This window comes from Peromyscus leucopus, chromosome 5 (genome assembly GCF_004664715.2).
Source record: "Peromyscus leucopus breed LL Stock chromosome 5, UCI_PerLeu_2.1, whole genome shotgun sequence".
Lineage (NCBI taxonomy): Eukaryota > Metazoa > Chordata > Mammalia > Rodentia > Cricetidae > Peromyscus > Peromyscus leucopus.
The window spans coordinates 26,228,711-26,241,700 of NC_051067.1; the positions used below are offsets into that span (position 1 = coordinate 26,228,711).

General features: G+C 50.3%; 1 protein-coding gene across 4 annotated transcripts in view; it reads right to left on the reverse strand.

Moving 5' to 3' along the window:
- Window positions 1–296: 296 nt before the first annotated feature.
- The window catches only part of Rreb1 (ras responsive element binding protein 1), a 131,077-nt gene continuing 118,383 nt past the window's right edge, over window positions 297–12,990 (reverse strand). For 2 of the 4 annotated variants that reach the window (XM_028856541.2, XM_028856540.2), the window contains exons 11-13: window positions 11,517–11,678; window positions 4,804–5,616; window positions 3,181–3,662 (exon numbers count right to left, since the gene is read on the reverse strand). In XM_028856541.2, the coding sequence (XP_028712374.1) occupies window positions 3,181–3,662; window positions 4,804–5,616; window positions 11,517–11,678 (1,457 nt within the window). Of the gene's footprint in view, window positions 3,663–4,803; window positions 5,617–11,516; window positions 11,679–12,990 lie in introns of all 4 variants that reach the window. The other 2 variants (XM_028856539.2, XM_028856544.2) reach the window with 2 other exon arrangements.

Consider the following 12,990-nt stretch of genomic DNA (forward strand, 5'->3'; position numbering starts at 1 on the left):
CAGACACACACACAGACACACACACACACACACACACACACACACACACACACACAGAGCTTTTCCATGGGTTCTGGAGATCTGAACTCAGGTCCTCAACTCTTTTGTGTTGGGCTCTTTACTGACTGGGCCGTCTCCCCAGTCCCAACTGTCTTTTAAAGATGCTGCCTAGGCACCCAGGCTTCTTAGGGCATCATTGGTTGGGAGTTAAACCTTGACAGCCCCATGGTGCCCGACAACTAAGACCAGCCCTGAATGGGCTGCAGGTTTGGAGGAACTCACAGGCTGGCCATGTGCCATTTTTTAAATATAACATTTATTGCTTAGATGGTTTGATACAGAACAGCTTTCTTTTCATTCTGAATTTGGAAGTTCTATACAATTGAGTACAAAGAGGAACAAAGTACCAAAACCAAACTTGTGATTCTGTTCATGTGGCATAAACCAGTTTTGTATATGACATGTAGCAGCAGTTTTTAAGTTCCCTTTAGAAAAATATGAATTCTACAGTTATTATTGTTTCCTGTTTAATGCATGGGCTGAAATCATCAGGATCAACTTCTTGAGAAAGGAGAGAAGGAGACGAACAATGTAGGATGAGCTATCTGAAACCGGCGTCCGACTCACGGAGGCGCCCAGAGCTGCCGGGAGAACAGCCCCACGGGGCCTCGGTGTTTTGCTTTCACAGCCAGGTATTTTATGTAGTGATTGAATCTCAGCATTGTGTCCATTAAAGAGAAAAACGAAAACAAAACAAAAACAACAACAACAAAAAAACCAAGAAAAAATTTGCACCTCAAAATTTTTTCAGACAATCCATATATATATATATACATATATAATATATATATATTTGTAAAAGCCCTGAGGAGAAAGAGAATCAAACAAAATGTCTAGAAACAAGTTAGCTGGACATGCAAACTAAGCTATGATTCACCCAGCGTTTCAACAAATCACAAATTTCACAGTTTAATATGGCGGGAGGAAGGCGGGCAGGACGACCAAGTAATACATCTCTCAATCTCACTAATAAAATGTGGCAAGACCTTATTGACTAAGAAGGAATCGATCAGACTACATAAAGCTTTAAATCAATAGTGATTATTGCGAGCTGCAGCCCTGGCTACGGCCGCTGCTGGGAACCCATTCCCTGGTACATCTTACCGCAGCGTAGAGTTCAGTCATGGCTTCTCCCCACAGTATCATTAGTTTAGTGTGGAGAGTTGCAAAGAAAAACAAAACACAAGAAACCCCAAATAATAGCAATGAAAATAACAATTGTAATAATAATAAAAAACAACTAAGGGATGCAGGAGCTGGCTTTAACTTAGAAGACCATGGGGTCATTGGTTCTGATTTCTCTCTACAGTAAATAAAATCTCAAATTTAAACTGGTTCATACATCCCTAATACAGTTAAAAAAAATCATATATACCTCAACATTTTTTCATATGCAAATATATCACTTTTCATCATCTCTAGAATATCTATCTTCCATTGAAGTCAGGGTGGTTGGATTTTAGCCACTAGAAACTGGTGGACAAAAGGGTACGCATGTCTCAGAGCCAGAGGAGCATATGGAGCCACAGGGTGAGTGAGGGGAAGAAGTGGAGCAGAGGAAGACCTCTCCTAAGGAAGTCTCGAGGCTCTGCAGGCAAGGGACAAGCACAGGGCTCTAGTAGCAGTGTGGCTCAGGCATCCTCGGTCTCCGCTAAAGGACAGGGTGCTGAACAGAGGTCAGCTACAGTAGGAGCCGTTTTTTTTGTTTGTTTGTTTTTTGTTTTTGTTTTTTTTTTTTGCTAATGAGGGACATCTACTGCCTGTATAGAACACTCAGGAATAAAAGGAACCTTGCCTTTGTGCACTGGGGGATTGGGCAGTTAGGAAGTGAAAAGCGCTGCTCTCTCCAAGCATCTACCCCACGCTGCAGGAAGGTGCAGGAAGACAGCCCTCTCGTCTAAACCTTGCACGCGCAGTTCAGGTCATATACAGCAGTAGTATCTCATTGCTTTTCAAACGACAGTAGCACAGCTGGGGAAGGCTGGGGCCTGGCTCAGCAGGCAGACTGGGATGCCTGGCATGCTGACTCTGAGGTGCCCCAGGTGTGGCCTGGACACGTGCATCCTGGTCCTCTCTGAGCCACTCCGGGGCCATGCTTGGAGGGCCGACCACTCCTGGCCCCGCTGGCTTCTACAGTCACCAAAGAAAGGCTTGTCTGAGTACAGCAGAAGAGCCATCATGGTGTGCCAGCAAACGCTTCAGGCACACGTTATGCGGGGACCAGGCGGCAGTGCGGGTCTCCCAGGACAAATATTGCCCATTTGTTTCTGCTGAATGCAGAGCCCAGCAAACTGATGAACTAATAATAATAATAATAACAATAATAATATTAATAACATACATCGAATGGGAGAAGGGAAAATCAATACATGACATCCAGGTATGTCCTCCATAGGTTACGCTGTTGAGGAGGCCATTCTTCTCTGTAAATTAAGAATTTGAACAGTAACCATTTCTAACACGGAGAAAGTGGAGACACGTGAGGTTGAAGCTAGAATCTTTCCTGGCTTTGGCTCACACCACACTGGAACTCTGCATCAACCACATCCATGGCTCCTCCACCAGGTGACCCAGAGAAAAAGGTCTAGCTTAGAAATCAGCCTCCCACCCTCTTCCCTTCGGTCATGTACAATGAAATTCACATCATTTTCTTCCAGTTATTGGCTACGGGGATCCAAGGGTTAGGCTTTCCTCTTCTGTTTCCAGCTCACAGAACAAACAGTACGATCACAGGTTCACAAAAACAAGCTCAAACACACCAACACAAAAGGTAATGTTAATGCTTAAATGAAGAGATACTCCCAACAACTCATTAAAATATTTGTTTTGTTAAAACGCCACTGGGGGGGGGGAGGGTCACGCCCACAGTGACATGGGAGGACCCATAAGTAGTTAAGGCACTGGAGGCCGCCGTACTGGGGCCGGGAGCATGCGCACTGAGTAAGGCTATGGCACGAGCTGGTTGGCTGCACTGCCTGTCTCTCTCGCTTGCCCTCTTTCCGCTCTCTCTCTCTCTCCAGACAGCTGAAGGACGACACTGAGACAATCTTGTGAGATCTCTATTGGGGAGGCTCTGCTAGCTGTGTCTGTGTGCTGAGGGGGACGGGGACAAGCTGCCTGTCACTCCATCCCCAGGAGCTGCGAGGCACTGTCGGGGGCTGCCAGGATGGGGGCGGGCCTCTTGGCGCACAGCTCCAACAGGTCCTGCACCAGGGCTGCTGGGCTCTCGGGGTCTGTTTCACCTGGAGACGCCTGCTCCTTGGGGGTGCTGCGGCCAGGCTCAGCTGCCCGTTCTGCTGCAGCCTTCTCCTCCTGGCTACAATCCTTCCCCGAACTGGCCAAGTTCTCTTTCCGGCTCCTGGTGACGGCCACATGGTTGCTGGTACTTGGAGCTGCTGCGTCGGCCTCGCTCTCTGAGACAGGGTTGTTAGCACTGTGGGTGGACTCGTCCTCACTGTCCTCCTCAGCCCGCTCGTCCTTGTCACTGTCTTTCCCGTGGTGCTTGCTGTGCCTGGCTTTCTGGTGGATCCGCTGGTGGCGCACGAGGCTGTGCTTCAAGGTGAAGGTTCTCTCACAAGTCTGACACTTGTACGGCCTTTCTCCTGAAGCACCCAGAGAAGGAAAATGAGATGTCCATTAGCATAAAGGCCACTGGTTCCCAGCTCCCTGCTCTACACAAATGCAGCATCTAGAAGTAAACAAACTAGATAAACCTCGCTGCTCAGGGAGAGCCCTCTTATTTGTCCAAACTGGCAAGACTAGGGGTCACAGTCTTCCTCCTGTTCCTCTCAACCTAAGTCTTCTACACACTGATCTTCAAAGAATCCCAGAAGCAAAGAGTCCTGCAGAAGGACTGAATGGTCCTCTGCAAAGCCAGCAATAGGCCCTCACTCACGGCACAGGAAGGTGGAGCTGGGCTTTTCCCCGATAAAAATCAAGCTGCCACAGCTGAGAATATCCCTGGCCAGAACAAGGTATCATGTAGGGCCCATGACTGTGCCAAGGCCGCTTGTGGTGGGGGGCATGGAGTGTGAGATCTGGACAAGGGTGCTCTCTTTGAGGGATGGTGGAAGAAGGATGTTTCTATCTTTTGGCTTCATGGTTCTACCCAGGTCTCTCCTCTCTCCCTCCCCCCGCCCCCTCTTGCCCCCTCTCTGGCAAAATAACAGGACCTTCTTTGGACACGGCAGCACCAGCCCTACAGGTGGCAGGCTAAGTGCCACAAGGGACAAGGATGTGCCCATGTGGCAGCTAGTAGAGGAGCGTGTCATCATCCATCAGGTTGGCTGCTACAAGGCCAAGAAAAGAACAGCCCCACCCACCTATCAATGGAGGACACATGGCATCTTCACAACGCAGACTAGGCCAGCACCTGACTTTCATGGTCCTTCTTAGGATCTGGCTTAAGGCTACACTGGATGGGACATATGCCCACTCTTCTTGGTCTAGAAGCCTGTGGACAGGGCAGCCATCCCTATCTACAGGGCAAGACTGGAGCCGAGCGGCTGAGGAAAACAGTGCTTTCCAATGCAGCACTACAGAGGACCACTCCCTGCCCTGCAGAAGGTCTGTGCCACTCTCCGAGCCGAGGAGACAACTCCATAAGAGCCCAGTTTCCCCAGCTCAAAGGACGACCCTGCAACCCAGTCAGTTTTCTCACTGGCCTGACTTCCTGTTCGGCTCTGGATGACCACAGTGGGCTACCTTTGCCTCTTCTGGGAGGCGGGGGCTGGTCTCTCGTACCTGTGTGTGACCTCATGTGCCGAGTGAGGTCCTGCAGGGACCAGAAGCGCTTGTTGCACACGCTGCAGACCTTCTTCCTCTTGTCCGCCTTGCTGGCCATGCTTTTGGGGGAGTCCGCCTTTGGTCTCTTGTCGCCGTCATCCCTCTTCTCGGCTGTGCCCTCCCCGTCGGAGGGACCCTCTGTCTCCTCATTCTGCTTCTCCACTGAGGCCTCCCTGGTCCCTGGGGTTGGATCTATCGCTGGGGACTCGGCAGGCTTCTCCTCAGGCTCGGGGGAAGGCGAGGACCCCTCGGCTGCTCTGCCCGCTCTCTCGTTCCCCGGCAAAGGCGCCTCCGTCTCCTTGGGCTGCTGGCAGCTGTGTGCCCTCCTGTGGCGGCTCAGGGTGCCCAGGAACTTGAAGTTCTTTCCACAGGTATCACAGGTATGCTTCTGGTCCTGCTGGGCCGTGCCCTGGCTGTCCACCGTGCCTGCCTCGCTCTCGGCCAGCTTGAAGTCCATCAGCTTGCTGGCGAAGTCCAGATCCAGGCTCTGGTTGCTGGCTGTGTCTTCCTCCAGGACATCTGCCTCCCCGGTGCCCTCTTCCACGCCACGCTCTTCCTCTGGCTCTGGGTTCTCCTCTGTCCCCTTTTCTTCCTCCTTCTCAGGAGGGGCTGCCTCTGCTTTGGCCTCTGTAACAGCGAGGTCCTGGGTAGCTGGGCTGAGCTCCATGGCTCCCTCTGCTGGCGGCTCCGCTGGCGGCTGCTCTTTCTCCCGCGCTGTGAGGTCCAGCACCTCAGCTGGGGTGGTCAATGTGTCTGTGTCTGACTGGCTGTCTGTGTAAACAAGCAGAGCAGGGGAGGGGTTCAGATGAGGTGACACTGAGAATGTCCTTTTCAAGGGCTCGACTGGGACTTGGCTGGACCCACCCTGGCAACCTGGACACTAAACCTAGTGAGGACTTTTTGAACCTGGCGTGGCAAGAAGGACCAAACCAGCCTTCACATTCCCAGTTAAGCTGATGGGTTCTTGTGCCTCAGAACTCCTGACCTCCATTGTCACACCCACGTTCACTCAGCTGTCCCCGCCCCCAAGGAAGGTGTGAGTGACTCAGGCAGTGCAGACAGACAGGGCGTGCATTCCAGAGACTCGAAGTACTAGGGAGGTTGAGGAAGCCAAGTTGTAAAGGTTATCTTTCCAGTGCAAAGAGCTTTTACGAACATGCAACATACACAAGAACAACCCCCATCTTCCGAACGTGGTCCTCAAGGAGGTTCACGGAAAAGGAGCCCCCGTGTGGATTCTGTGTATATGGTCCACGGGCACCTCCCCAGGGAGAGGCCAGAGAAGATGCTCCTGCACCTGTAAACCATGCATGCAGAGGACCCTCTACACAAACCTGGGGAGGGATGGCAGGCGGCTCAGAGGGGCGTGAGAGTGTGGGGGGGGCATGACGACAGGGACCCAGAAGGGGAGTCTACAGACCGTGATTTCTTGTTCCCACTTGTCTCCCTCCCACAGCAAAACTGGACGTGGGAAGTCCATCAGCTTCTAAGGACCGTAAACGAGGGCACCATGACCAACATTAATGACACCAAGGCCAGGCACTTTGGTGCACGCCTGCAGTATCAGCCCTTCAGAGACTAAAAGAGGTAGGTAAGGGCTTGAGGCCAGGCTGGGCTCCACAGTGAAGGCCAGCCTAGGCTATGAGAGAGAGAGAGAGAGAGAGAGAGAGAGAGAGAGAGAGAGAGAGAGAGAGAGAGATTGATTGAGAGACATTAGTTTTTCTCTACTGGCTGAGAACTACTGTTTAGCTGCACACTTAATGTCCAATTTACTACTATGGATTTCCAGTGCTTCCTCTGAACCCCAAAGAGGAAAGTCCCTGTTTTGGAGCACATATAGAGGATGCACCCTCTGACAGGCACATCTCTAATCAGTACTTGAGGCAGCCAAGATTCATGCACCTAATCTGAGACTGGCTGTGGTGGGCTACGCCAGAAGGCCACCGCATGCCTGTCATTCCTTCTGTGTCACGTGCTCCATCATGTGCCATGAAGGCGGGTCTTGGGGCTGGGGAGAGAAGCTGCCTCTGAGATGGTGTTTATACTTCACACCTGCCTGGGGGCTTTGGGTTCTCCTACAGTCAAGTGAGGACGCGTCCACCTGCATCAATTCATTAGTTTCATTCTTACTGTACTACTTGGCGGAGGCTACTGTTTGGGTATCTCAGGGTAACTCAGAATTAAGCAAGTAATCATGGTATGAAGATAGTTTGTGACAAGAAACAGCAATCCTGAGACATGTACACTAATAGTTGGGCTACACTTTAAAGGAAACATCTATGTTCATTTTCTGGAATTGGAGAACATCTATGTTTGGTTTCAATTCTACAACAAAAGCACAGAAGGCTTAGATTGTTTGCTTTGTGTAATTCTGTGCATGCACGCACGTGTTTTCACATACGTGAGTTTGGAAACCAGAGGTCCATGTCTTCCTCCATTACTCTCTGTCTTATTTCTTTGAGACAGTGTCTCTCACTAACCTGATTGCTGATTGGCCGGACTGGCTGGCCAGCAAGCTGCAGGGGTCCTCCTTCATCTTGTCTCTTGCTACCATAGTCAGGGGATTTTAGGCACCAGCCAACCCTTGTTTTGAATGGGTCCTAGGGATTGAACTCAGGTCCTCATGCTTGTCTGGCAAACACAATGCAGAATGAGCCATGTCCCCAGGCCAGTTTACAAATAAGGTAATGGTCTACTTTTTTCTAGTACACCTTAGGCTGTTCCTATTATTGGTTTTTCAGCAGAACATGATTTCTTTCTTTTTTGGAAACAGGAATTTGTTAAGTATCCTAGGCTGGTCTTGAACTTGTGCTTCTCCCTTCTTAGGCCCAGAGTAGCCTGGACTTAACCAGCACATGGTTGTTTGAATTGGGGAGAATGTATTTAACATGATAAACATATAAAAATAAGCTGGGCAGTGGTGGCACACACCTTTAATCCAAGCACTCAGGAGGCAGAGGCAGGCAGATCTCAGTGAGGCCAGCCTGGTCTACAAGAGCGGGTTCTAGGACAGCAGGAATACAGAGAGAAACCCTGTCTCAAAACAAAAACAAAAACAAACAAACAAAACCCCAAAACCCACTTATAAAAATAAAAGTAAAAATGAGGCTGGGCAGCGGTGGCGCATGCCTTTAATCCCAGCACTCAGGAGGCAGAGGCAGGTGGATCTCTGTGAGTTTGAGGCAGCCTGGTCTACAGAACAGGCACCAAAAGCATGTCTCGAAAAACCAGAAAAAAAAATTCTGAAACCAAATCCAGGTACAAGCACTGAGACTGAATTACCCTATTCATGATCCTGTTCTGAGGATGGACAAGTTCTATATCCAATAAGGCTTACTCTTTTGAACAAAAGTAGCTTGGTTGCCCTCCAAATTTCCACTAGGGGGAGTGTGTTAGCAGGGTAGCCTGTGACCTGGTTTTGTACGATTCTCAGGAACAATAGACTTAACCTCCTCACATATGGTGAGTGAGTAGACTACTCAAAAGGACGCGTCCTATTATGGCTTCTCCTCAAAACCCCACTTCCAAATGTAGGCAGCTGAGCTCATCCCTTCTCATGGGCAATGCTTCTTTCTGTGTCCCCATCAGTCCCCACTTAGTGCCCTTGACACTTAAGGATCTCTTGCTTAGAAATGAAATGCCTCAGCTAATGTGACAGATACAACTGACCTACACGACCTGATGGAAAGTTTCGCCTGCACTTTGCCTGATGTGTTCAAGCATGGGGAGCACTTTTGGGTACCAGTGCATGTGGACAATAGGACTTCTGGGTTGGAAAAAGTGCCTTCCATTAAGGAATAGTTTAAAAATACTCAAGTTTGCCGGGCGGTGGTGGCGCACGCCTTTAATCCCAGCACTCGGGAGGCAGAGGCAGGCGGATCTTTGTGAGTTCGAGGCCAGCCTGGGCTACCAAGTGAGTTCCAGGAAAGGCGCAAAGCTACACAGAGAAACCCTGTCTCGAAAAACCAAAAAAAAAAAAAAAAAAAAAAAAATACTCAAGTTTATATTGTAAAGGGTCCTGTCCAGGTACCTACAAATGTGATGTCTACTTCACGCATCACTAAGAACCAAGAAGATTCCTCAAGAACAGAGTAGGCCACTTCTGCCTAGCACAGGGAAGAGTCTCCACTTAAAGCCGAGGATTTAATACAGCCCTTTAAGGGAAAACTGTCCCCCATCATAGTATTTTTAGCACTGGGTGTGGGGGGAATCTGGGCTGCATTTTCATGGAAGATCTCGTGTGGCTGGAAAAGTCATACTGACATAAGACATATTTAGGGATTTAAAAGAATTCAATCTACGCACATAAACCAGACCTTGAAAACTTCAGGAACTTGCTGGTCATTTCCCTGACTCCTTAAAACAAAGTCTGCCCTGGGATTGAGGATGTGGTTCAGGTGGGAGAGTACTCGCCCACCCAAGCTGATGGACTTGCAAAGCCTGGCTTTGCCTCTAAGCACCACACAAACTGGGTGTGGTGGTATACTCTGGGGAAACTTCAGAGGTAGAAGCAGGAGGACCAGAAGTTAAAGGTCATCCTTGAGTTCGAGGATAGCCTGGGCTATCCTGTCTCCAAGGTCAAAACGGAAAAGAACTTTTTTTTTTTTTTTGGGTTTTTTGAGACAGGGTTTCTCTGTGTAGCTTTGCGCCTTTCCTGGAACTCACTCTGTAGACCAGGCTGGCCTGGAACTCACAGAGATCTGCCTGCCTCTGCCTCCTGAGTGCTGGGATTAAAGGCATGCGCCACCACTGCCAGCTCAGAAAAGAACTTTGAAAAGAAGCCTTTTCTCCAACCCCTCAGCTATCACAGCCACCCGGTTTACACATTTCTCAAATCCCTCAACTCCCTCGTCTCCTGTTCTGGTTTCTCTCCCTCCTAAATTTGTACTCTTTCTGAGCTGTGTCTAGAATTAAACCAGACACTTATCCCTTTGATAGTTTCACAACTTCCAGTGACTTCCTTTCTCAGAGGCTTTGTCCCTTTAAGAAAATCTATATAACTTCTGGGGCAGGGCCTCGGAAAAAGAAAACCTGTAATTGTAAACTTAAAAAGAAAATGCAGCCACAGGCTAACACTTGGTGCCAAAGCTAAGCTCAGACCCTAAATTCTGACTGCGCTCCGCCATCAGCAGGAGAGTTCCTGTGGCCATCCTCCCGTGTGAGCAGGATGCAGTCACCGAGACGCCCACCCCTGTGTCAGCTGCCTGCCTTCCCTCCGGCACTGGTTTGGGAAGAATCAAGGACTGTTCTGTAGGGCAGGCTGTAAGAAACCGTTCCAGTCTAATAGGTGCCCTGGCAATGATGGTTAAACATTAACAGGACAGTCTGCGGCGAAGACAGCTGCGGCAGCGCCCCGGGCTGCCTGGAGCTTGGGAAGCAGCTCGGGCTGGGCTCACAGGGGAGTCGGCCAGGGCAGGATAACCTTTCTGTACTCAGAGATCTATGTGGAAACGGAAGATGGGGTGGGGAGAGGAGCCAGCAAACCAGCTGGACCATTTTTGTCCTTAGAGGGTCTGACCCGGGCAGAAGGACCCAGCAAGCCAAAGGCATTCCATTGCTTTCAGAGGCTGAGTGAAGGTGTGGGAAGGGTGGAGGTGGTCTGGTCCCCTGGGTCAGCTCTCCCTGAAATCCAGTCCACTGTGATGTGTCATCACTGAGGTAAGGACAAGGGAGTCGGGGGTTGGGATTCATGACCGTCACTCTGTACACACGGACTCCCAGGGTTGGGGTACCTCCCAAACTACACAGCACTCTATCCCACCCAAGTCTGAGGAAGAGAGGTCACAAGACACAACTGCAGCCCTAGATAAACACATCCTGGGCTTAGCTTCAAGCAATGGGCAGATGCCAGCTTTCGACACCCACAGAGCTGAGCGGGCATCGATCTGGCTGGCTGAGGTGGCCTGAAGCAGCCTGGTTTTTCTACAGCGGTGTTTCGGGGGTAGGAGGGGCATACTCCAGCAGTCGGATTTTGGAGTGTATCGGATAGAGGACATGAGTCAATACAGAAGCTTGAAGGGGTGCAGTTGGTATAAAAGGAACGGGCAGTGTTAATTACTCTGTAGGGTTGGAGGGAGGAGGCACACATCAGCACAGGAGAATAATCCCCGGATCCAGGTCAAGCAGAGTTGTGATTAAAGAAAGGGCATGCAGAGTGCTTTTTCAAACAAGGACAGGTTTATACTGGGAAAGAGTTATTGAAAAGAAACACCCTACTCTGTCCCACCTTGATGCCCCCACCCCCCCATCTAAAAGCTTGGGGGCCACAGTTCCTGCCGTACTGAGTCCGCTAGGCAAGTGCTTCTCAAGAAGCCTGCAGAAGCTGGGCCCCCCAAACTTCAGAGCTTTGCATTTCCTTCAGGGATTAACACCAGGAGCTGAAAAGTATACAACGTGTGGCACATCCCACCTTCCAGGATCAGAACCCTGGCAGTTTCTGGAAGGAAGGTGCTGGATCTCCCCCTCAGCAGCTCCAAAGTCCCCTAGGCACTGGCGCTATCTCCCCAACTCCAGAGGCCTTGGTGTCAGGAAGTCCAGGCAGGGCTTGGACCTCCAGCCCTCCACAAGGCCCCCGAGCTGAGGCTGCAGTGCTGGGCTCCCGCTCACACAGCTTTAACCGAGCTCTGGGGAGCGCCCTCCTCTCTCTGTTCTCCATCACCTGGAGGCTCTACCTGTGCTATCATGGGATCCAACATCACCCTCTTTGGGGGGAATAAGCCCGTTTCTTCTTAGGGAGCAGGTGGTAACTCCGTGTTTGCGCAACTGGTGGCGTTCACAGTTAGATTTGGTAGAAAAGAAGGCATCGCATTTTTGACAAGGGAAGGGTTTCTGACCTGAAGCAGGAAAAAAAAATATGCATTTATCTGGCTTTCTACTGCAAGGAAAAAGAAAAGTTGCTTTTGATCTACTCTCCTTGGATTGCTGGCATCTGTTCGCCCCTCCACCCTTTCATTTTAAGAAAATAAGAGAAACGCACTTAAAACAAAAACAGAGAAACGACAACTAAAATAACCATTTTCCCCCAGCCTTCATGTAATGGAAGTTGTCTTCAAGTGGCTAAAAGAAAGTTAACAATGAAATCCAGATACATGTATTTCAAGTAAGACAGTAAAAAAACGTTAACACCACTACAAGGTTTTTTAAGGCATGGCAAGCAATACCTACATAACCGGAGAAAAACCATTCCCTTCCAGCCTGGCAGGCGGTACTGAAGGTGAGGGGTGAGCCAGGGCAGGGAAGCAAGCTCAAACCTCCCTAGGGGAGACCATGAACCCCGGTAACCTTCAGGACCCATGCTGAGAAGTCAGAGTCCTCTGTCCAGTGGGGCAGCTCTCCCTCTTCTTGACAAGGCCGTTGTGGCTCCCACAGAGGAAATTCTGCAGTGACCCTGCCTAAGCCCTACTAATAAGTGACAGGAGGCCTCACCCCACAGGTCCCAGGTTTTCTTACTCTAGCTTTGTGCGGTAGGAAGTGACCAGCACACGGCGAGGTCTACGTGGGGTTACATGCTCTACAGTGCTATGAATGAACAGGCTGACATGTTGGGAGGAGGAGAGGCCCTTCTTCCCTCCCAGAGGAGGTTTCGGCTTTGGCCCGCTTACCCCCCTCATTTATCTGATTCCATTTGCATGGTAAACACTGTGTTTCAAAACGCACAGGAAGCTCCCCTGTGACTGGGTTTGTGTGGACTGATGTGGAGGGGAGGGCACGGGCTCAGCAGGAGAGTATGCAGGATAAAGTAGGACAGGAGGAGTTGAGGAGGTAAGGAAGGAAGAGGGGCAAGAAGGGAGGCAGGAAAACGGGAATGGGAAGCGGAGAGGAAGAGAGCAGCATCGTGAGCTTTAGGAGAGAGAAGGCAAAGGTGGATTGCTGGGCGTCACTGGTTCGCTCCCACCCCTCGCCCTTGCTCCAGCTGCCAGATTGCAGGTCCCAGTTTCTGACTCCCTTGGGACAAGGTGTCACTTTGGACTAAAAGCACGGGGTTGCTGCCGAGTGCTGCAATCTTGGAGCCTTGAACCTGTAGGCAATCCTCAGTAACTGACACAGAGTCACGGGGCCCAGCTCCCTGGAAACACAAACCAGGGACCTTCCTTTGAGATGAAGACTTTAATATCGGCAAAGCTTGGACTAGTGTAGGGTGCAAGA